Below are 25,054 nucleotides of genomic sequence, written 5' to 3' on the forward strand. Positions count from 1 at the left end.
ACAAGTACTCAATATCACTAATAATCAGAGAATTACAAATTAAATCTACAATGAGATACATCTCATTGTATGATCATTTTTGTTTTAAAAAACAAAATAATCATCATTATTGAGGCGATATGGAGAAACTGGACATTCATGATTGTTGGTGGGAATGTAAAATAATATAGCCACTATAGGAAACAGTATAGAGGTTTTCATCAAAAAATTTAAAAATACAACTACCGTATGATTTACCAATCCCACTTCTAGATATTTATCCAAAAGCACTGAAATCAGAATCTCAAAGGGTTATCTACACTCTCAGGTTCACTGAAACATTACTCACAATAATTAGGAGGTAGAAATAATCCATGGATTAATAAAAGGGATAAATCTGTGTGTACATACATATAAATGCTTATAAATTTACATATGTATATATAAATTATTCAGTCATGAAAAAGGAAATCCTGTCATGTGCTAGAGCTAGGGAAAGGGGGAGAGTCTCAGCTGCTCCACTTCCAATCCAGCTCTCTGCTGTGGCCTGGGAAAGCAGTAGAAGACGGCCCAAGTGCTTGGGCCACTGCACCCGCATGGGAGACCTGGAGGAAGCTCCTGGCTTCGAATCAGCCCAGCTCCGGCCATTGCAGCCATTAGGAGAGTGAACCAGTGGATGGAAGACCTTTCTCTTTCTCTCTCTCTCTCTCTCTCTCTCTCTCTCTCTCTGCCTCTCTGTAACTCTGCCTCTCTGTAACTCTGCCTTTCAAATAAATAATCTTTTTAAAGATACAGCAAGTTCCCTATTATAATTTAAATTCAATGTTATAACAAACTATCAAGAACTGCCCCTTTGTCAGAACTCTGACATGACACCAAAGAAGAATATAAACAATTATTCTAAGAGGCTAACAAAATTCTCCTTCAGCCAACTAATTATCTGTGTGAAGCAGGAATTTCTTCATCTATGTCAACCACAACTTATTGTAATGTCTACCTCACAGCAAAAGTCAACACCAGGTAGACAAAACTTAAAAATGAAAAGAAAAACTAAGTTCTCAGAAGATTATAGAAGTACAAGTTCATTAACCTTGGAGCAAAGAAAATTGCTTAAACAAAAAATATCTAATCATAAAGCAGATGACTAATAAATCTGACTACATTAAAATGATTAATTTCTGTTCATCAAAAGTCACCATTAAGAGTGGATATGGGGGCCAGCACTGTGGCGCAGTAGGTTAATCCTGCGGCGCCAGTTCTAGTCTCAGCTGCTCCTCTTCCGATCCAGCTCTCTGCCGTGGCCTGAGAAAGCAGCAGATGTCCCAGGCACTTGGGCCCCTGCACCCACATGGGAGACCAGGAAGAAGCTCCTGGCTCCTGGCTTCAGGTCGGCGCAGCTCCGGCCATTGCGGCCAGCTGGGGGGTGAACCAATGTATGGAAGACCTTTCTGTCTCTCCCTCTGTCTATAACTCTCTCTCTCAAATAAATAAATAAAATCTTTAGGAAAAAAAGAGTGGATATGTAAGCCAAAGAATAAGAAAAGATGGCTGCAAAAATTATAGTGTAACCCACCAGGGCTCAAACACACACTCTATCAGGCTTCAAGAGGCCAGAGTTGGGGTCGGCGCTGTGGCGTAGCAGGTTAAGCTGCTGCCTGCAACACCAGCATCCTATACAGATGCTGGTTTGAGTCCTGGCTGCTCCACTTCCAATCCAGCTCCCTGCTAATGTGCCTGGGAAAGCAGCAGAAGATGGTCCAAGTGCTTGGGCCCCTGTACCAACCTGGGAAACCCAGATGAAGAATCTGGCTCTTGGCTTCCACCTGGCCCAGCCCCAGCCATTGCAGCCATCTGGGAAGTAAACCAGCAAGTGGAAGATACCCCCCCCCTTCTCCCCCTCCCCCAGCCCGTAACTCTGCTTTTCAAATATAATAAATAAATCTTTATTTTATTTTTTAAAGAGGCTAGTGTTGTAGCATAGCAGGTTAAGCAGCTCCCTCTCAAATTCAAGTCCTAGCTGTTCTGCTTCCTATCTAGTCCCCTACTAATGTGCCTGGGAAATCAGGAGAAGATGGTCAAAGTACTTGGGCCCATGCCACCCCTGTACGAGACCTAGATGGACTTCCAGACTCCTGGCTGCAGCCTGCTCTAGCCCTGGCCATTTGGGGAGTGAACCAGTGAATGGATCTCTGCCTCTATGTCTCTGCCTCTCCTCCCTCCACCATCACTCTTTCAAATAAATCGTTTAAAAAGTGTTTTTAGAAAAATGTAATCAAGTTTTGTTGTAAAAATTTTTAATTCATGCATAGTTTTTTCATAATATACATTTTCCATGAACTTGTTAAAGATCTCATATATAATGAACACCCACAAATCAATAGAAGAAATGCAAATGATTCAATAGAAAAATAGGCAAAATATACAGAGACCCTTTACGAGGTAAAATCAGAACTTAAAGACACTGAAAACATATAAAAATATGTGCACAAAAAAACAGAGCCACAATAAAATACCATTATATATGTATCATATTGACAAAAATATTTAAAGTCTGACAATATCAAATGTTAGCAACAGTGTGCAACAATGTCAATTCTCATACATGGCTGGTAGGAGTGTATATTGCAAAAGTCTGGCAATATCTATTAGAGCTGAAGTACAGTATAAAATCCAGTGAATCTATAAGTAGATACCCTACAAAAAAGACAAGCTTGTATACACCAAGACAGTTATGTATGAATGTTTCTATTGGCACTGCTAATGTTTCAAAAACTAGCAACAATAATAGTACAGTGATGCAACAGAGTATCTTGCAGCTATGAAAATGAATGAACTGCAAATACAAAACCACATGGGTGGACGGATCCTTAAGACAAAAAATCTCGGCAAAAGCAGCTCGATACAATAGAATACATACTCCAGCATTTGAAGTACAATAACAAACTTAAGCTAATTGGTTAGTAAAACCATAAGGAACAGTAAGGAAGAGATAAACCATAAATATCAAGGTAATAGTTACCAGGGCCAGCACTGTGGCATAGTGGGATAAGCCTCTGCCTGTAGCACCAGCATCCCATATGGGCACCGGTTCTAGTCCCTGATGCTCCTCTTCCAATCCAGCTCTCTGCTATGGCCTGGGAAAGCAGATGATGGCCCAAGCGTTTGGGCCCCTGTACCAGTGTGGGAGACCCGGAAGAAGCTCCTGGCACCTGACTTTGGATTGGCCCAGCTTTAGCCGTTGTAAGCCATTTGGGGAGTTAACCAGCAGATGGAAGACCTCTCTCTCTCTCTCTGTCTCTCCCTCTGTCTATAACTCTACCTCTCAAGTAAATAAATAAATCTTAAAAAAAAAAGATAGATAATGGTTACCACAGAGGAGGCAGAAAGGGTTTGATCAAGAAAATTATGTTGGGCTGGCGATGTGATGTAGTGGGTAAAGCCACCACCTGCAGTGCTGGCATCCCACATGGGCACCAGTTCAAGTCCCAGCTGCTCCAATTCCAATCCAGCTCTCTGCTATGGCCTAGGAAAGCAGTAGAAAACGGCCCAAGTCCTTGGGCCCCTGCACTCACATGGGAGACCTGGAAGAAGCTCCTGGCTCCTGGCTTCAGATCAGCCCAGCTCTGGCCATCACGGCCATTTGGGGAATGAAGCAATGGATGGAAGACCTTTCTCTCTCACTCTGCCTCTGCCTCTCTGTGATTCTGCCTTTCAAATAAACCCTCTGTAACTCTTTCAAATAAAAAAATAAATCTTTAAAAAAAGATTATCTTGTCTTGTACTGAGTGTAAGTTAGGTGGTTGTGCATTTTACAATGATTCTTTAAGTTCTACATTTGGGTTTTGTGCATTTTACTGTATTTTTGTTAAATTTCACACTTTAGAAAAAGAAATATTATTACAAGTTGAAAAAGGCTTTAAAGACAATAAAGACAACCAATGAATGCATATACAATGGTTTCTTTTTATATCCAGCTATCTTTTTCCTAGTCAATGAAATAAGACATTTTAAGATTTACAGAAGCTGCTTATATACTACATCTAAGGCTAAATATAACACCACATTACCATCATCCCATAGAGATTGTCCACTTCGCAGATTACCCATGCCTATGCAGCTCACCTCTTTTGATTATTGCAATACTTCATCAGGATGAGAATAAGGTTGTCAACGATTAATAAACATTTGCCAGTCAACTTGTAGGTTTCACAAAAAAATTTTTTTAAGTTTACTTTATTTATTTGAAAGGTAGAGTTAGAGAGAGAGAGAGAGAGAGAGAGAGAGAGAGAGATTGACTTTTCACCCACTAGTACTCTCCCCAGATGGCAGCAATGGCCAGGGCTGGGCCAGGTGCAGGGCCCAAGCACTTGGGCCATCTTCTGCTGCTTTCCCACGTGCGTTACCAAGTAGCTAGATCAGAAACCAAGCAGCTGGGACTCAAACTGGTACCCATATGGAATACCAGCATCTCAGGAGGCAGCTTTACCTATTGCACCACAATGTCAGCCACACAAAATTATTTTCAAAAAGCAATAAAAATGCCAAAACAATTATTAAATCAAATCTCATTTAGTTATAAGTTTTTAACCACCTCCCTCCAGAAAAAAAAATCTTTAGAGTGTTCCTTACAAATGATAGAATAAACTGGTTTATGTCCAATCCCAAATATTATCAACTACTTCCCTAGAGAGCCAGACAGGCCTTCTAATGGGTTGAGAATATTGGTTAAGTTTCTAATTTAACAAAAACATGTTAAACTTACCACAAGCTTATCTGGAATATAAAATAAATATGCCTTTCAATAAGCAATAGAGATAATACTTGGGAGCTGGCATTCTAGCCCAGTGGGTAAAGCCACCAATTGTGACACCAGCATCCTATATGGGCACCAGTTCAAGTCTTGCTTTTCCACTTCCAATCCAGCTCCCTGCTAATAGCCTGGGAAAGCAGCAGAGGATGGTCCAAGTGCTTGGGCCTCTGCCACCCACGTGAGAAACCCGGAAGAAGCTCCTGGCTTCTGCCTGGCACAGCCCCGATGTTGTAACCATTTGAGGAGTAAACCAGTGGGTGTAATTCTGCCTTTCAAATAAATAAAATAAATCGTTTTTAAAAAATATAACCTAAAAATGCCTATCATATAGCTCTTTGTTGGATATACATGTAAGAAAGCATATCACTAGTGCTTCGATATTTATTCTGAAGTATTAAAACAATTCCCACTTGTGGTTCTCACTGCCCCTATAGATTCAATTCCCTTTAAATTGTAATACCATGAAGCATCCTGTTTTTGACAAAATTAATTTAAGAGAATCAAGTAATTCAGTTTTCCCTTTGTGTTCAGGATATTAAAATGTAAGATCAAATATCCTTTTTACAGAAAAAAAGGAAAAGATTTTTAAATTCCTTCTTGTAGCAAATGCATGTGCTTCCTCACATTTTCATTAGCTTCATTTTCTACTTGTTTTAAAACTCTTAGTTCCTGTGCCTTTTGTGATAATCCCTCCCCAATGGTTGAGAAGGGAAGGTTTGTCAGTGGTCCAACTCCTACTTAATGGTACAGTCATCATTCCATAGTTTTAATAACTGAAATATAATTCTATACTGTCAATCACTAGGCCAAAAACATATTCATTAGCATGCAGATGATAATCTTATAATGAACTATTAATTAGCATCTCAAAGATTTGCTCAGATTGTGTATTGAATCACTAATGGGTTATGGCAATAATGCAACTCATCTGCGTAACAGAGAATTGTATATCCCTAGTATAAAACAGGTATTCCTTCATTATAGCAGAAAACTAAAAACAAACAGTAAGAATTTTCCCCCAGAGGTAGGCACTGTGGCACACTGTTAAGCTACCTTAAGAGTCCCTGGTTTGAGTCCCAGCTACTACTCTGCTTCCTATCTAGCTTCCTGTTATTGCACACCCTGGAAGGAAGCAGATGATGGTTTAGGTAGTTACATCCCTGTCACATACCTACATGAGACCCAGATGGAGTTTTGGGCTCCTGACTTTGGCCTGGCCTGGCCTGGCCTGGCCCCAACTGTTGCAGGCATTTGGAAAGTAAACCAGTGGATGGAAGATCGGGGGGGGGCAGGGGAGAGGGCACTTACTTACTCTGCCTTTCAAATAAAGAAAAATAAATAAAACTTTAAAAATAGAATTTTTCCCCGGGGCCAGCACAGTGGCACAGCAGGTAAGGCCGTCACTTGCAGTGCCAGCATCCCATATGGAGTCCCTGCTGCTCCACTTCTGATCTAGCTCTCCGTTATGACCTGGGAAAGCAGCGGAAGATGGCCCAAGTCTTTGGGCCCCTGCACCTACATGGGAGACCCAGAAGAAGCTCCTGGCTCCTGGCTGTTAGAGCCATCTGGGGAGTGAACCAGCGGATGGAAGATCGATTCTCTCTCTCCCTCTCCCTCTCCCTCTCCCTCTCTCCCTCCCTCCCTCCATCTGTAACTCTGCCTTCCAAGTAAATAAATAAATCTTAAAAAAAAAATCTTTCCCTAGTAACTACTGCAGATTTATCTGTACTCTTCTCCCTAAGTAATCTTCTAATAAAAGACCATCAAGTATCCAATGTCCTTAAAGAATGAACTTTGTGTCTGAATGCTGCATTTGTCTTACTACATATCTGTTAAACAATTTTACAAACACTAACCTAAATTACAGGGAAGGAACAAACAAAACTACCTTTAACAGTTGCCTATTTTAATATGGCTTTAAGGGGTCAGTGCTGTGGCGTAGCAGGTAAAGCTGCCACCTGCAGCGCCAGCAACCCATATGGATGCCAGTTCAAGTACCAGCTGCCCCACTTCTGATCCAGCTCTCTGCTTTGGCCTGGGAAAGCAGCAGAGGCTAGCCCAAGTGCTTGGGCCCCTGTGCCCACATGGGAGACCCACAAGAAGCTCCTAGCTCCTGGCTTCAGATTAGCCCAGCTCCAGCCATTGCAGCCATCTGGAGGGTGAACCAGGGGATGGAAAATCTCTCTCCGCCTCTGCCTCTCCACAACTCTGCCTTTCAAATAAATAAATCTTTAAAATAATATGGCTTTAAAATAATCAAATTCTATGTCTCCACCCAACTTCAGATTATTATTTTAGTCCCTTAATTAATAACCTCCAAATATTTGAATTTACCATTTGTTCCACTTTTAAAACAATTTAGGAGACAAGCATTTAATGTAATGGTTAAGAAGCCATTTAGGACATGTGCATTCCATATCCAAGTGCTGAGTTAGGGTCCCAGCTCAGCTCAAACTCTAATATGCCCCTAGGATATAGATGTCTCAAGTACCTGGTTCTCTGCCACCCACATGGGAGAACTAGGTTGAGTTCCTGCCTCCTGGCTTCAGCTTGGCCAAGCCCCAGTTGTTGAAAACATTTGACAAAGGCAGATGGGTAACTGGTCTCTCAAGTAATTAAAAAAAAATTAGCATCACTGTGGACATGCTCTCAGGTCCCTGAGAACAAGAATAGAATTTACTTTCAGCTAAAGATTCAGGAAAAACTGAATAAAATGTCTCAACTTCTTCCAAGGATTATGAAATATTTTGTGAATACTTATTAACACAAATATTTAGCTTTCACCTTATTTGCTCACATTTTCCAGTACAAAGAAAACAGCACAATCCTGAACTATCTGATTATGCTGACATCTCAACGTTTGCTTCATACATAAAAGGCAACCATGCTTCACTTAATTCTTTAAAACGAGGCACAAAAACCATTAAATTCAATTAAGTAAAGTGCTACCTCTATTATCAGTGTTAGAAAAGAGATATAACCAACAAAAATGAATACTGGGATAAAATAGTTTTATCTTGTGGAAACAAGCATTCATGAGGTAGGAAACAGGAAATGTTTTTAAAAAAAGACAACAGAAGTTCCTGCACTTACAGTAGAAAAAAGCACAAGTATATTAATAGCACTCACTTTACCTCAACATCTAAGTGTTACAGAATATTTTTTAACAAAGAAAGCAGTATCCTAGATAATCTCCTGATACTGCTTCAACATTTTCTGAAGAATGAAGGAAAACAAACCAAAACATATACTTAACTCATGAATACAGGTTAAAATGAGAAACCAAATGCCAAATGGGAACTAAGACATGAAAGAAATGCTTCAGATAAAGCTTTGACTGATTTGCAGCAATTTGGAAGGGGGAGGCACCAAGACTAAAATTCTCCTCTTAGTTCCCTCAGAAAAATTCAGGTCAGACAACATTTACTGAATGCCCAAATGTACTTAAATTCCAGAATGTCTAGAATCATGTGGCATAAGCAGAAGAAAAAGAATTGTAACCAAAACAGTTGGCAATGACATTTATTATAACTATCAATAATTAATGAAGACCAAAGCAAAGTTTCTAATTGGGATATGTAAGTTTTTTAAATGAAAAGAAAGTTCTCAAATAGAAATAGATGATATTTGACAAATCTATTTCAAAATTAGAACAAGTAGTGACATGAGGCTAACACCTTCAGATTAAGAGCTTGGGATATAAATCCTCCATTAAGGTTGCCTGTGACAAAGAAATGCTGAGCTCACTGTGCTAATGATTTCTACTAAAAACATAATTCTCTGAACTACCAGTACATACAAGTTTATTAGCTTAGTCATGGCAAGTCCTATGCTGACATGGATCTATCAAGAAGCTAAAACTCTAATTCCAAACTTAAAGTGGTTAAATCTGTATCCTGTATATGTGCAGAATTTGAGTTTGCATTTAGAAGTGAAACCTGTTCAGAGTAGGTCTGAGTATTACTGGAAAGGACACTTAATAAATAATTACATTTTGGTAGTGCTCCCTGCTACTTCTTGGAAAAGATCATTTTAAAAGGTCTATAGAGACAGACATTTGCATCCCATATGGAAGTGTCTGGGTTAGTCTTTGCTCCCAATTTCAGTGCATCATGGAAGGCAGCAGGTGATGGCTCAAGTAGTTGGGTTTCTGCCACCCACACAAGAGACACACACTGGGTTCCCAATCCCTGCTTCAGCCTCAGCTGTAGCAGGCACTTAGGGAGTGAACCAGCAGATGGGAGCTCTCTCTTTCTGACTCTGTTTCTCAAGTAAAAAAAAAATTTAAGTTCTATAATTTATCATTAAAAACATGATCGGTATCTCTGGAAACACAATAAGGTAGCTAAGTATGTGATGGATCATTCAGACAGGAAAAATACAGTTTCACTTTTCAGCTTAATTATCTGACAAAACTTATTCTTCAAAGCCAAGACCCTCCATCCAATACACAGTTGCTTTTCATGTGGCAAAATTAAAGTTACAAACTGCCCCATATCACCTGTTTGTTTTTAACACAGTTATGCTCAAGTCCACTATAACACCCAGAATAGACTTATGCTGTTAAGAGACAGAAATGAACAACCTCATAGAATATATCATACATTTTTTAAAAGATAATTTTTAATCATGTTAAAGCTTATCTGAAAATTTATCACCTTAAAGAGGAAAAATCTGCCCAATATATAATTTTCGATATTAATAAGTCTAAAAGCCAAATCTATAAATGAGTCCACTAATAATTTAATGGGACACTACTTTTGCTTTAATGTTTTGAGTTTCTCTTTCATATTTAAGAGGTTCTATTTTCAGGCAAAGGAAATGATTATTTCCAATATAACACCATTTGTCCTAACAAAATGAAAATGTTAATATGCATCTTTAACAAGATACAAAAATTCCCATGTTAAGCTTTATATAATTAAGCTTTCATGAAGGAAAAAGGTTAAATAAATGAAAACTAAGTACTGGATATTTATGTGTCTGGCTACTTGGAATGTTATGTCACATAATAACTTTAAATTATCTTCATGTAACAAAATACAATCATAAAACTGGCTACACATCTATCACATAAACCATATTCCACAAGCCTTGTAATAACTTCCTACACATTAAGTCCTTAAAAGCAGCTCTTCAAACATAGAAACTACAAGTATTATGGGTAGCATGGATCAGGCAAATACATTTAAAATGATCCCAAAATTCCATTTGAACTAGGTATGTCAACCCCTACATAACTTGTTTTTTTCTCCAACCACCGCCAGTTAGAAGCCAAGCAGAATTTCACCTCCTATCCATATATCATTCATTCTAAGGCAGAAGCAATTATAATAAAACTGTCAAAAACTGAAGCTGGAATAAGGAAGCTGAGCAACCTACAAAGATGACAGCCCTGGAATAAAAGAGTTGGCTTTAAAAGCGAACAACAGTCTTGTCTGGGTTTGGGGGTTACCCTAATACAAATGAAGATGACGGTTTGGTAACTTTCCATCCCACCTTCCTTGCACATGAGGGACTTGACAGCTACAGCTGCTTGCTAACCAGCACATACAAGGATTTGGAAAATGTTTTCTAACAGTTAGCAAGAAATGTTTATCAAAAAAAATTCTCTGGTCAGTTAACAAACCAATAAGCACTATAAGCATAAGCTGGGGTGGGGGCTGAGCCAAAAGGAATGAAACATAGTTCCTATCCTCCAACAGCCTCACAATTCATTAGAGTACAAGACTAAATACACATGCAGGAGTCAGACACCAATTAATTGCTAACCTGAGTAGTGCAGCCTTTAAGTGCGAGAGCTGTCCTGAGAAGTTTAAATATCTTAAAGATTGAAATAATATTACTTTTAATAGCTATCACTTTGGGCACTTACTATAAGCCAAGTGCTTTACAGGCATTATGTAGCCTTCACAACAATCCTTAGAGCACTTATTATTCCCAATTTACTCAAGGGGAAACAGTAAAAGTGGTTAAGGAACTTACCCAAGGTCACTCAGCTAGTTAAGTGGCTAAGACAGCCGCTTATGATTCAGGCAATCCAATTCTAGAGCTCACAGTTAAGATATAAAGTAGTGCGGTGGGAGGGAATAGGTGATATAGGCTGGCAACACTAGCACATCAGACAACACATTCCCAGCTTTTCTTTTCGTTCCAAGTAACAAACTTGCAAAGATTTGTATCTTTTGCGCTAGCAATAGTACACTTGCCACACAGAGGGATGGGGGAAGGGGGACACAACGATGACAAAACGGTTAACAGGAGGTGATCTTATACAGAGCTGAGCTTCTAAAACGATTCAGGGAAAGAAATTAGAACTAAGTTATCTTTTACATCTGCGATTTGTGCTGCTGCTTAATTTTTTTTCCAAGGGGGATGGGGAAGCGCTGAAATTTTGGGCGAGGAAGCCGCAAGTATGCCAAATTACTGTTTTCTATTACGGAGGGAGGGGGGGCGGGAATAAGTTTTATCATTAAAGGAAACGTAGTATCCTAGGTACTTGGAGAACTTGAAGAGCTGCCAGAATTAGTTACAGTCCCAGGACCAAGTGGGGTATAAGAAACATGTAATGACTAAAGTTGAGTCCAAACCGAAATAGCTCTAAGGTGAAAAGACGGAGCAAAGAAATGCCAGCAGTCTTCAGGGAAAGCGGCAATCTCTGTCACTTCCCCACGGCCCGCGGCGCCGCGCAAGGCCGGGACAGTCCGAGAGGTGCCAAGCCGGGCTCTTCGCGATGCCCCAGGCTTCTAGGCGGCGGGCGGAGAGGAGAGGAGGGGAGGGAGTCCGGGACGGTTCGCCCTCCTCGGACTTCGGGCAGGCTTCAAACTGCGGAGTCGAACGGGTGCAGAGTGAAGAAATGGGACAGAGAGAGATGCAAAGTCCGAATCACCCCCAGTGCAGACCCATAAAGAGAAAGGAGCCAAGTGAGCTCAAACGAAGAGGGGGACAAAAAGAGAGAGAGAGAGAGAGAGAGAGAGAGAGAGAGAGAGAGAGAGAGAGACCGAGCAGAAGCGCGGGGACCGGCAGGGGCGAAACAGGAGTACTGCTAAGAGGGTAAAGGAAGCCGGGCTAACACAGGCAGCAGGATTTCGGAGAGGCCGGGGAAGGAAGGAGGTCAGCGGTGGTTTAACAGCACCTCACCTCCCTGAGTTCTAAACTCCCAGCCAACCATCCACGCCCGCCACCCCGGTGGGGGAGGGGGTACTCCCCCCCCCCCCGCCAAAAAACCTCCCACCACACCTGAGGGTGCTGCCGACACCCTGACCCGGCCGGGCTGTGAGGCTGCCTCCAGCCCGAACACTCACAATTCGCCTCTCCCTGATTTCTCCCAGTTCTTTATCCACTCTGCGGGAAGCACCACACTTGCCGCCGCCATCTTCCCCTCGCTAGTAACAGAAGCCCGGATGTGTAGCACGCGAACGAGAGGTCAAAGGGGAGCACCGCCCACGAGGAATGCCGGGAGCTCCGAGTTCGATTTTCGATTTCCCGCCCCACCCTGCGGAAGCCCTAGGCCGGGACACCAACTAGGTAGGAGACAACCGTGGGCGCTTTCCCCAAGTGGCTGCCCTGGCGGCGCCCTCCCCATTCCTCGCCGTGCTTCCCTTTGGAAAACAGGAAAACGCCATAGCGAGGCCTTCTCCTAGCTCGCGTCTTCTTTCCTAATTCCCACCCCAGACCACTAATTCAAGCATGTACTTTACAATTTTTCAATTTGGACTAAACACTGGAGGTAGAGAAACAATAATCCATGATGCCTACCTTCAATGAACTCACAGTCTGTATGCAGGCAAGGCAGAAATATTAAGCAGCTAAGTTGCTTACATACAGCTAAGTTTCTAACATACAGCAAATCAAAAGGAGAGGGAGCAGCCACTTAATACATACCAAGCATTGTGCTAATAGAAAAGATAGTCTAGCCCTGTGTGGATCCCTAAATCCTAACACTACTGTGTTTGCAAGTTATCATTCTTAGCTTGGCCTAAACTAGGGAGCGCAAGTAGGAGAAACAAAATGTTTACTTTGGGGCCAGTGTTGTGGCTTAGTGAGTTAAGCCTTGGCCTGCAACCCAATGGATGCCCCAATAAATCTGCGCTGCTCCACTTCCAATCCAGCTCCCTGCTAATGCACCTGAGAAGGCAGCAGAAGGCCTGCCACCCACGTGGGAGACTTGGGAGACCCGGATAGAGTTCAGGGATCCTGATTTCTGCTGGAGCTTTCTGTCTCTCGGTCTCTCCCTTTCTCAGTGTAACTCCGTCTTTCAAATAAGTAAATTTTTTTTAAAAAGTATTAGCTTGCACTCTTCAAAATCATCAAGGTCATGGAAGACTGAATAATACCTCCAGATTAATGATGACATGAGACATAACTATTTACCAGCCAGAAAATTTTTTTTCTTTTTCTATAAAGAGCATTATTGGGATAATTAACCAAAATTCCATGTCTGTAAATTAAGTAATAATATTATATCCATGTTAATTGCTTAATTAACAAGTTAATTGCTTTATTAAGAAATAAAACAATGTTTTTAAAAAGAAAGCATCTATTGAAATCTTTATTTTTTTTAAAGATTTATTTATTTATTTGAAAGAGTTACACAGAGGCGAGGCAGAGAGAGAGAGAGGTCTTCCATCCAATGGTTCACTCCCCAATTGTGCTGGTCTGAAGCCAGGAGCCAGGAGCTTCTTCCTAGTCTCCCACACGGGTGTGGGGGCCCAAGGACTTGGGCCATCTTCTACTGCTTTCCCAGGCCATAGTAGAGAGCTGGACCAGAAGTGGAGAAGCCGGGATTCGAACCAACACCCATATGCGATGCTGGCACTTCCGGCCAGGGCTTTAACCCACTATTGAAGTCTTTAGAGATAATGTAGCATTACTTTGCAACTTACTCTAAAGTGTTTCAGAAGCAGTTGACATGTAACAAAGCCATTAAGACACTACTTGGAACCCGAGCTATGGCATAGAAGGCTAAGACTCCACCAGCAGTGCCAGCATCCCATATGGGTGCCGGTTCAAGTCCTGGCTGCTCCACTTCTGATCCAGATCCCTGCTAATGGGCCTGGAAAAGCACAGGAGGATGGCCCAAGTCCTTGGTCCCCTGTACCCAAGTGGGTGACCTGGGTGAAGCTCCTGGCTCCTGGCTTTGGCCTGGACCAGCCCTGGCCATTGTGGCCATTTGGGGGAGTGAACCAGTGGATGGAAGATTCATTCTCTCTCTCTCTCTCTCTCTGTAATTTTGAAATCATCTTTACTGTAATACAAGTACTGTATTACTATACACTTCTCTGTAGAATCTACAGGAAGAATTCTTAACCTTGGACTCTTATCTGCATTTGGATCAGAAAATTCTTTGCCGGGAAGAGGGATTTGGGTGGAGTCCTCTGCACTGTAGCATGTTTAGCAATATCTCTAGCAAGGACCCACTAGATGTCAGTAGCACATACATACACCAGTTGTTACAATCAACAATGTGTCCAGATACTTTGAATGTCTCCTGGGTGGTAAGATCACCTCCTGTGAGAGACACTGAGTTACTGTATTCTCTTGTATTATGGCTTGCCTTATCATGAAACACAGTGATTTCTCCTCCCAAACACTAACTTGTATGCAGTGTGTATGCTACTCAGTATACCTCTAATGTGCAATGACCTGAGTGCAACAATGTTGCCCTCTGAGACCTTGGTTTTCCCTTCTCACAGAGCCTGCAGAACTATTTTTACATGTTATGATGATTCCTTTAGGAATTACTCGGAGCTAATTGGCTTTTTGCTCTGCAAGACTGCAAAGCTATCATATCTTTTGCATCCTTGTTGTTGGCTTGTCTGTTCTTTGCTATCAGCGTCTGGTATTGTTTCGGCAGCTGGGAGCATTGTTCCCTAGTGATCTCACTGGCTCATGAGTACCAGTGTGCTAGTCAGGGACTGAGGACTGTGGTAAAGGCTAGAGATTGGGTAGTTTCAATGCTGGCAATCTGCTACATAGAATAATCAGTTGATTTGGGGTCATTGTAAGGTCAAGCAGTCTTATTACACACCATCTCAGTGAAAACAGATAATGGGACCAAGAAAGAAGCACATAAAAGCAAATCAAGACAAAATCATAAAAACCAAAGAATTAATTGAAAGAAAGCAAAAGCTTTCTTTTAATTTTCTTTTAAATTTCTTTTAATTAGAAACAAAGCAAAAGCTTTTCTAAGATCCAAAATGAAGGTGAGCTCTTTGAGCTACTTAATAACATGCATATTATGCTAAGGTTGTTTTTATGTCAAACTAATCTAATGGGCTCCATCCTGCTCAGACTGCCCCTTTGGTGAGGAAAAAGCACTTTTCATGATCTGTGTCAGGTCTCCCAATTGAAACCGGAAATCCAAAAGGAGGCGAAGTAGGGAAGAGGGGGTCAGCAATGAGCTTGGTCCAGACCGCTATGAGGGACAGATTTTTTAAGGTCACAGGGTAGAGGTGACCAGAGTTTGGTAACCAGGATGTGTTAGCACTACCTGTTTGGTAGGAATAAACAGTGCCCAGATTAGATAGACTTGTTATCAGACTGGCACTGTGGCGAAGCTGGTAAAGCCACCATCTGTGGTGCCGGCCTCCCATGTGAGCACTTGTTTGAGTTCCAGCTGCCACTTCCAATCCAGCTCTCTGCTTATGGCCTGGGAAAGCAGTACAAGATGGCCCAAGTATCTGGGCCCCTGCACCCACTTGGGAGACCTGGAAGAAGCTCCTGGCTCCTGGCTTCAGCATGGCCCAGCCCTGGGAAGATCCCTGTCTCTCTGTCTCTTCCTTTCTTGCTGAAACTCTGACTTTCAAAATAAGTAAATAAACCTTAAAAGACTCATCTCCTCTCAGTTTTTCATTGCTGTTCTCTTTTCCGTTGCCTTTGCCTCTTCAAACCCAAGAAGTCAGGCTCTAGAACAGGGTTTGAACTTGGCTTTCACCACTTAGCTGCATGACCTTGGACAAGTTAATTTATTTCTCTATGCTTTTATTTCTTCCTTTATCAAATGAAGGTGATAGTATCTGTTGGGCTTGGAGGGGAACAGGTGATTCACATTCTTCTTCCTTGTCCAAATTTTACAACAAGAAGAAAGGGTTAAGGAGAGAATGTGGTTAAACCTGCAAGTAATGAATTGGGCCTCCTAATACTAAACACTAGCAAGAGACTGGCCCTCCTTCCCCGCCCAGTGACGTGCAGCACTGGACTGGAGCAAAACAGCTACTCCTGTCCCAAGATAAAGCAGAGATGTACAGGCTGGCTACACATGCCCAGTTTCTCCTTCCAAAAGGACCCATCAAGTCAGTCACATCTGAAGGAGAGGAGTTGGAAGAAGGGTGGAGAAATTAAGGAGGCCATGGAGCAGGACTCTTCACCCCTATCAAAAGGATGCAACAGCATTTGGGCTGTGTTTTCTCCCCTTAACTATATCTCATTGGGGGTGTGGTTTTGAGACCAAAATGAGATAACATGAGGTAACACATGCTTAGAACAGTCTCCAGCACATAAGTAAAAGCTCAACAAATATTAGTTATTACTATTATTACTCACATGGGCCCTAACCATAGCACTGCCATCTGGCAGGATGCTGGGCAGTGCTATAAAGATGGGCTGTGATTGAAAATGGGCTCTATGATGACTGGTGCATAGGGAGATTACTGATGCCATAAACAGGAGTGTCAATTTGTAAAGTCAACAACAGAAGTCACGGTGCACTTACTCCTCATGTAGGATCTCTGTCCTTAATGTGCTGTACATTGAGGCTTAATGCTATAACGAGTACTCAAACAGTGTATTTCACTTTGTGTTTCTATGGGGGTGCAAACTGTTGAAATCTTTACTTAATGTATACTAAACTGATCTTCTGTAAAAAAAAAAAAAAAAGAAAGAAAGAAATTATCAATTCCCAACTTGACTCTCACTGGGATTAAACATGACAATAGGTCTGATCTGATTTCATCATCATTTAAAAAAAATCATCTATTATTTTTCACTTTATGTTTCTGTGTGGGAGCAAACTGTTGAAATCCTTACTTAATGTATACTAAGCTGATCTTCTGTATATTAAGATAATCGAAAATGAATCTTGATGTGAATGGAAGGGGAGAGGGAGTGGGAAAGGGGAGGGTTGTGGGGGGGAGGGACGTTATGGGGGGGAAGCCATTGTAATCTATAAGTCGTACTTTGGAAATTTATATTCATTAAATAAAAGTTAAAAAAATAAATAAATAAATGAGAAGTAAAAAAAAAGAAAGAAAGAAAATGGGCTCTATGTATGTGTTCTGTGCAGAAATTACTGGTTTATGTCCAGAGCTTTGCTCCTCATATGCGTGGGGACTGTCCTACAGTATTCTGAACTTTGTTATATGCATAGGCCCTGTCTTAGGTCAGGTTTCCCAATGCAGACCCTGAGGTGAAGATTTTAGCATGTGTGATTCATTAAGGAACTACTCCCAGGAAAATCAGGGAAGGCAGTCAGGAAAGCAGGACAGGGGAGAGGATGAGGCCAAGCAAGGGTACAAAATGAAGTACCAGCCTTTGCATGATCCCAGAGGGAGATCTGGAACACAGGTTATTCAGAATTTGCCCAGCTTAAGGCAAGGGAGCTGGACATTCATATTGCCAAGTGGGTCAGTGGCTAGAGATCATAAACTCCTAGGCACATCCAGCACTCCACACACTTACAGCAAGAAGTAGCTATGGTAATTGTGGTAGCCTAGTAGCAGTCTGCTGAAGAAGGTGCTCACGGTGGTGCCAGACTTTTAAAATCAAACAACACAAAGTAGTAGGTAGGCCTGTGGAACTGGTAAGAAGGGCTCAAGGGATCTGACCTGGCCCTATGCTAATGGGCTCGAGAGTAGTGTGGATAGGTTCTGTGATTGGCTTGGAACCTGTCTCTCCAGGTGCTGAGCATTTCTATAGACTGTATTCTATGTGGGACTGTCTCCTGGAATGCTGAGCATTGGTAATGTATTTTGTTAACTAAAGTCATAATTGTGTTAAATATGCATACTAAAATAGCTAGGATAACCATGACAAAAATAAAAGCATATTGCATATCTTTCCAAACAGCAGAGAGGAAAATAATTGAAAGAGAAAGATGGGGGAATAATCAATTCACAGAAGGCAATAAAACAGGCAACAATTTTGGGAAAGAAGGACAAAAGAATAGAGGAAGCTAGTAGATTTGAAACTGAATATATCAGTAATTTCATAAAATGTGAATGAACTAAAAGCTCCAGTTAAAAAGTTAAGATAAGTAGTCTGGTGGTTTTCTTTGTTTATTTGTTTTTGTGTTTTTTTAGCAGTCTGGTTTTAAAGATGCCTAGCTGCCTTTCTTTCCTTCCTTCCTTCCTTCTTTCCTTCTTTTGTGTAGTGGAAGTCTTGGGAATTTTATTAACTCAATCTTTTTAAAGATTTTATTAAAAGAGAGAGAGAGAGATCTTCCATCCATAGGTTCACTCTCCAAATGCCTGAAAAGCCTGGGATTGGCCAGGTGGAAGCCAGGATCCCAGAACTCTTGTGAGTCTCCCACATGGATGGCAGGGGCCCACATACTTGAGCCATCATCTGTTGCCTTGCAGAGTGTATATTAGCCCCAAGCAGCAATTTAGGCACTGTACCAAACGCCTGGTCCTAGTCTAGCTATTTTTGAGAGACACACTTAAAACACATGGAAACAGAGGTAGGCATTTGGCCTAGCAGTTAAGCTGCCAGTTAGGATAGACTCATCCCACATCAGAGTATCTGAATTCAATGCCTAGCTCTAGCTGCTGATTCCATCTTCCTGTTAGTGCAAACCCTGGAAGGTAGTGGTCATGATTCAGGTGGTTGGTCCCTTCCACCCACAGGGGAGACCTGGATTTCATCTGCCTCCAGTCGTGGCCCATATCCACCCATTGCAGACATATGAGAAGTAAACTAGCACATGGAATCTCTCAGTTTTTCTGTCTCTGTGTGTGTGTGTGTGTGTGTGTGTGTCTCAAAAAATTTTTAAAAATAAAACAATATGGAAAACACCAGTCAAAAAATGTACCAAATCAACAAAAATTAAACTGTTGTATCTAGATTGATATTACATAAAATGGACTTTAAGGAAAAATAATTACTAGATTTTAAAAGATTTACTATGTATTCATAAAAGTTCAATTGACCAGGGAAATGTGACAACTCTGATATTGAATGTACTCAACTATAACTTCACAATAAGTGAATCAAAAAGTAACAGAACTACAAAGAGAAATAATAATAATATAAATTTAAATTAAATTTAAATTTAATAATAATAATAAAAACTTGCCACCACAGTGAGTCTTTAATTTATCTCTCTCAGAAATTGATAGTTGAGGGGCCAGCCGGCATAGTGGTGGAACAGGTTAAGCCACTGCTTACAACAGTGGCATCTTATATTGGAGCTTCCTGTTAATGCTCCTGGGAAGGCAGCAACAGATGGCCCAAGTACTTGTATGCCTGTTACCCATGTAGGAGACCTGGATGGATTTCATGGCTCTTGACTTTAGCCTGGCCCAACCCTGGCTGTTGCAGCCATTTGGGGAGTAAACCAGCAGATGGAAGATATCTCTCACTTGCTTGCTCTCTCTCCCTACCTACCTCTCTGTCACTCTACTTTCCAAATAAATAAATAAATCTTTTTTAAGAAGAGACTTATAGATGAGGCAAACAAAATCATTGATGATGATGTAGAAAATTTGAACAAGTGAGTAAGCTTGACCTGGCAGTTATATATCAAATACTGTATATAGCAACTGAAAAATAAACATTCTTTACAAGAACACATACATGAACAGGACCACAAGTGTTCATTGATCAAAGGCACTTAGCCAAGGCGACAAGTAGGGGCCAAAATTCACCCCACGTTCCACTTGACCTGCATAATAAGGCACATTTTTGTAATCCATATGAATATGTCCAGTGGTGGCCCAGCACACTGAATATTTATGAAAATTAACTATATATAAATAAAAAAGCCAAAGTCAGCACATTCAGAGACTCAGCCTTCAGCACTTCAGGTTTTCTGATACAGTGCAGTTAAATTGGGAATTAATAACAAAAAGATAAAGAAAATGCCCGTCCTTGGAAATTTAAAAATGTACTTTGAAATAAATCACAGATCAAAGAAAAAGTTATACTAAAAATATTTAGCACCAAACATTAATGAAAATGTTACATAGAATCAATGAAGAAACGTATAAGTTGCAACTAAAGTGATATTTAGGGAGAAAAAAAGTTTGCCCTTAAACCTTTGTATTATTAAAGAAAAATAGTTAAGTGTTAGTTTCGACAGCACATATACTAAAGAAAAATAGTTGGAAACAGTGGTCAGCAATGTGGCATAGAAGGTTAAGCCTCTGCCTGTAGTGCTGGCATCCCGTATGGGTGCTGATTCGAATCCTGGCTGCTCCACTTCCAATCCAGCTCCCTGCTAATGTGCCTGGGAAATAGCATAAGATGTCCCAAGTCCTTGGGTCTCTGCACACACGTGGGAGACCCAGAAGAAGCTCCTGGCTTCAGATCAGCCCAGCTCTGGACGTTGCAAACCATTTGGGAAGTGAACCAGTGGATAGAAAACTTAACTATCTCTCTCTCTCTCTCTCTCTCTCTCTCCCTCCCTCCCTCTGCCTCTGCCTCTCTGTAACTCTGCTTTTAAATAAAATAAATAAACCTTTTTTTAAAAAGAGAGAGAGATGATTGAAAAGTGGATCATGGAAGGGAAAACAGATTTTCTAACCCTGGTTCTCCCTTTTGCCTCTCCATACCCACCCTTTGTCCATGTATTCTTTGTCCAGATGAAAAACCCATGTCCTCAAAATGAAGTGTACCAAGTCCCATCAACTACTATGTCATTTCAGGGTGATGCCAATTCACTCATACTCACAGAGGAAATCTAAAATATTAGCCACCACCAGGGATTTCAGCTAAAGAGATAAAAACGAGGTACGTTAACATAGTTGCTACATTGTGGGTGGGAGGGTGGTTATGGGGGGAAAACCACTATAATCCAAAAGTTGTACTTTCGAAATTTATTTTTATTAAATAAAAGTTAAAAAAAAAAAAAAGAAAAACAGTTACGGGCCACACTGTGGTGCAGCGGGTTAACACCCTGGCCTGAAGCGCTGGTATTCCATATGGGCGCCGGTTCTAGTCCCGGCTGCTCCTCTGACAAACCAGCTCTCTGCTATGGCCTGGGAAAGCAGTAGATGGCCCAAGTACTTGGGCACCTGCACCCACATGGGAGACTGGGAAGAAACTCCTGGCTCCTGGCTTCAGATTGGCACAGCTCCGGCCATTGTAGTCATTTGGGGAATGAACCAGCAGATGGAAGACCTCTCTCTCTCTCTCTCTGCCTCTCCTCTCTCTCTGTGTAACTCTGACTTTCAAATAAATAAATACATCTTTAAAAATAAAAAAACATAGTTGCTACAATCTCTTTTTCTCTAGCTATAAACAAACACTTACTTGATAAGCATAGCTTCTTTTTTCTACCACCCCTCCATATTTCCCCTCCACTCTCCTAGCATCTCCTAACAAGACAGGATATATTACCTGATAGAGTTGCCTACGTCTTTATTCCCACTGGATCTGGGTCCTTAGAATTTTACCTTGGTCGAGTTACCAGTTTTCATTGACCACTAGTATTGACCAAGAGAATGAGAAGAGGAAACCCTCTGAAGCTCCTCACTCCTAGATATAGTCCTCCTTGTCCCCATTGTGTAGCGGCAACCTCATTTGCTTTTCAGAAATATAGATGACCTTGCTTGGTAGAGTGACCCCCTTATCTGCCTATGAGTTCAACAGCGTGAGAAGTATAAAATGGCCACAGAGCATTGTCAGCTTCCAAAATATCAGAATCCTAACAGATTCTCTAATGGAAGAATTTATCCTGGGGCACTAGAACCTTCTAACCCACTGAATTCAAAATTTAGTGATGGGAACCACATATTTATTCAGTGAGAGTGTTTATTCCTACCTTTACCCCCTGAATGCTGGAATCAGGCATTCTGACTACAAGGGAGATGAAATGCTATACTGGCCTATGATTTAAAGCATATACTAGGTTCTATAAGACAGTATTCCAGACTTACTGGAGGTGTTTACCAGCTGGTACCAGCAAGAAATTTCACCATTCTATCAAGCCAAATATGACCAATGCATTCCATGGAGATGAGCCCATTATCACACTTTCTTTATCCTAAAATGAATTCCTATGTTGGAGGCAATGTTGGGTGGGAAACCATGGTGATGAATAAGCCATTCCGTGGGTCCACATGGTAGTGCTGGCAGAAGAACTGCAAGCATGGAAAGCAAATCTGTATTTAGAATATGCATGCAATTCTGTGAAGACATTTGATGCCTTCTCTCTGGAGGGGTACAGTGTAAGCAACCTCCATCAGATGACTATCTGGTCCCTCTGGCCAGTGTTGCCATACTGGTGCCTAATTGCTTGGTCTCTTTTGAAAAGTAGATAGCTCATTTAACAGTGGTGGTAGACAGACTAGTTTCACTGAGAAGTTCTTCTTGTTGAGTCCCTGTATGGGCCCTATCCCAGCTGCCATGGCCATTTTCTATGTGGGTCTTCTGAGCAAGTTCTAGGGTAACTGAGTAAAAAGACTAACATCGACAGAATAAATCATCCTATACACCTGATTACTGACAACCTCTACTATACTGAATGCCATTTGGGGCAATTATATAGAACACAAATGTCTTCCAACTCTGGCCCTTTCTGAGAAGCCCATGTATATGTGTACCTCTGCCCTAGGCCTCCTTATCACCAAATTCCTATCTTGTTATTTCCACACTCTTCCCTTGTCAACCAATTTGTTGGCCTCTATCTATGAATCAGTATAGATCTGTATATTAGGCCGCTTCTTCGTCAAAAGTAGACAATCAGGTGTACTACTTGAGCTGATTTACTTATAATTCAGTCTCTTGAGGCCATCCCTTAGTGGGGCTATGGCACAACTGCCACCCACTTCTGCCAGCTGCCAGCCTACTATACTGACCCATAGTTCTGCATTTCTTGGTCTTTTAGATGGTCATGGAGCAGTCTCTTTGAAGCCATTTGTATAGGCTGATGGTGAGGCAGTGGCAATAACCATGAGGATGTGAGCCACTTCCTCATTCAGTTTACGTTTGCTTTCAGTTTTCTGGAATCTGATTTCATAAGTGAATTCTATTTAACAATGGTATGCTGCTGCACATGGCCATTTGATGACTGAATGTCTCAAATAATACCCAGTGATCAACTCATCCCGATTTTCCTGGAACTGGACTGGTTTTAAAATGAAAAACTTCCCCACTCCCAAAAAAGAAGAGAAACAAACAAGAAAAGAAAAAAAAAAAAAAACAGAAAACCCTATAACCTAAGAAACTGTGAAGTTCTAAGAGTGTAGTTGGAGGAAGGCTCTGTGAAGGTGTCACGTGATAGACCCACTTCATCTCCTTCCCCTTGGGAATTTGGGCATCTGGGCTGTGTTGAGATCTAACAATTCTTACGAGTATGGAATGAGGAGTTGTAGGACTGGTGCTGAGGAAAGCCAGTATTCGTTGTAAGGCAAACACCTCAGTTGAAGTCACTAAAAGTGGTTTGTTTTTTTTGTTGTTGTTTTGTTTGTTTGTTTGTTTGTTTTTTAATGCAGGGAAAGACTGGTACCTTAATCAAGGGATATAGGGTTACTTCCACTAGCAAGGATGATTCAGGAGGAGTTGAAGGTTAACTTTTTCTTAGCTTCATCTTTTATGCTCAGATGTTTCCATACAATAGGTTAGGATCTTATTCTTTCCCCAGGAGTGTCCTCAACTTAGTCTAAGATCCTGGCAAGGCTGAACTTTTAATTGATGCTGTACCTCCGCAGCATTTATAATCAGTCTCTGAATGTGATCTTCAGGCATATCTTCCCTGCAGCTGCAAGAGAATAAATATTCTTCATTACTGGAATTGAGGATCTTTGATTTTTTTCCACTGTGACCTGAGTTGTGCATTCAAGGCTCTCAATTTGTCCTCTTTTCTATGTAACCTCTCTGGGGTCATCACAAACAGGTTAGTCCTAGACACATCCTTCTCAATAATCATCATCACCACAGGGACTAAGTGTTCCAGCCACTTGAGTTCCCAAAACTTTGCCCTCCAATCACATCCCATTTCAAGCCACCATGGGTAATAATTTGAGAAAATCACCATCAGTTCATGGCATACAGTACGAGTACCCCATTTCCCCCTAGCAAAGAAGTGGTCACAGATTGTATTATTTAGGAAGCAGAAGCTGAAACTGAAACTGAGTGAGGAGCGCAAGGAGTTTACTGGAAAGTAAAACCAGTGAAGGAAAAGAGGAGACAGTAGGACTGGGCAGAGGCAGGACAGGCAGGCAAGTTAAACCCAAATCTGATGTGTTAATTCCATTTGGGACAACTCACTGTCTCCTCCAAAGAGGAAGGGGGGTCCAATGCCATTAAACTTACCAAAAGTGGCTGGCTAGTGCCCCTTCAGTCACTGTTAACGATATTGGTCTCTGCTGTGGGCTTTTTTGGGCACTCAGCAGTGGCAGTAGTTAAATCCATGCTTTTGGGTCCATGCACAGTCTCCATCTCTCCTTACATAACCACTGGTTCATGTGCTCATTGCATGGGTAGTAAAGTGGCCAGGGAGTTTGGTTGGCTGACATCCACAGCTTAGCCCCTCTTATCCACTTGGCAACTTAGAATCTCCTCTACAACGGATGGTCATGGGTGGATATGTATTTGAAATGCAAAAACCTGCCCACTCCCAGGGGTCCTCCACAGAGCTTTCTCAGATATCTTTGTCACTGGTATTCCAGCATTGCTCCTTCTATGCCTCCATCCAAGGTACCAGGTATTTGCCACTACCCAGGACTCACTGTATTTCTATATATCAGGCTTCATGTCTCTCCATACAAAGTGAATGACCAAGAGTCTTGCTTGCTGGAATGATTGCCCTTCAGCAGATAGAATAAAATGGCAAAGGGATGTGGCTGCACATGTCACTAAAAAGGGAACAATGACCGCAATCAGAGAAATAGGTGTTCAAAAATGATGCTTTATTGGAACACAGCCACCCTCATTCAGATACATATGCCTGTGACTGCTTGCACCACTGCAATGGCAGAGTTGTGCAGTTGCAACAGACTGAAAGGCCACAAAGCCAAGAGCACTTACTCCATGGTCCTTGGCAGGAAAAAGCTTGTTAGCCTCTTTTTCAGACAGTAAAATCCAAGAACACCTTAACATAAGCGC

General features: G+C 41.5%; 1 protein-coding gene and 1 long non-coding RNA gene across 26 annotated transcripts in view; one reads left to right on the top strand and one right to left on the bottom strand.

Moving 5' to 3' along the window:
• THOC2 (THO complex subunit 2) overlaps window positions 1–12,211 on the bottom strand; it is a 119,067-nt gene extending 106,856 nt beyond the window's left edge. For all 25 annotated transcript variants that reach the window (XR_007912187.2, XR_011385341.1, XM_008273167.4 and 22 more), the window contains exon 1: window positions 12,094–12,211. Coding sequence is in view for 23 of the 25 variants with exons in the window: in XM_008273167.4 (XP_008271389.2) it covers window positions 12,094–12,164 (71 nt within the window). In the remaining 2 variants the exon portion in view is untranslated. The remainder of the gene's footprint in view (window positions 1–12,093) is intronic.
• LOC138847504 (uncharacterized) overlaps window positions 12,186–25,054 on the top strand; it is a 98,348-nt gene continuing 85,479 nt past the window's right edge. The window contains exon 1 of the long non-coding RNA XR_011385342.1: window positions 12,186–12,316. This is a non-coding gene — a long non-coding RNA (uncharacterized lncRNA). The remainder of the gene's footprint in view (window positions 12,317–25,054) is intronic.

The sequence above is a fragment of the Oryctolagus cuniculus genome, chromosome X, assembly GCF_964237555.1.
Source record: "Oryctolagus cuniculus chromosome X, mOryCun1.1, whole genome shotgun sequence".
In the NCBI taxonomy this organism is placed as follows: Eukaryota; Metazoa; Chordata; class Mammalia; order Lagomorpha; family Leporidae; genus Oryctolagus; species Oryctolagus cuniculus.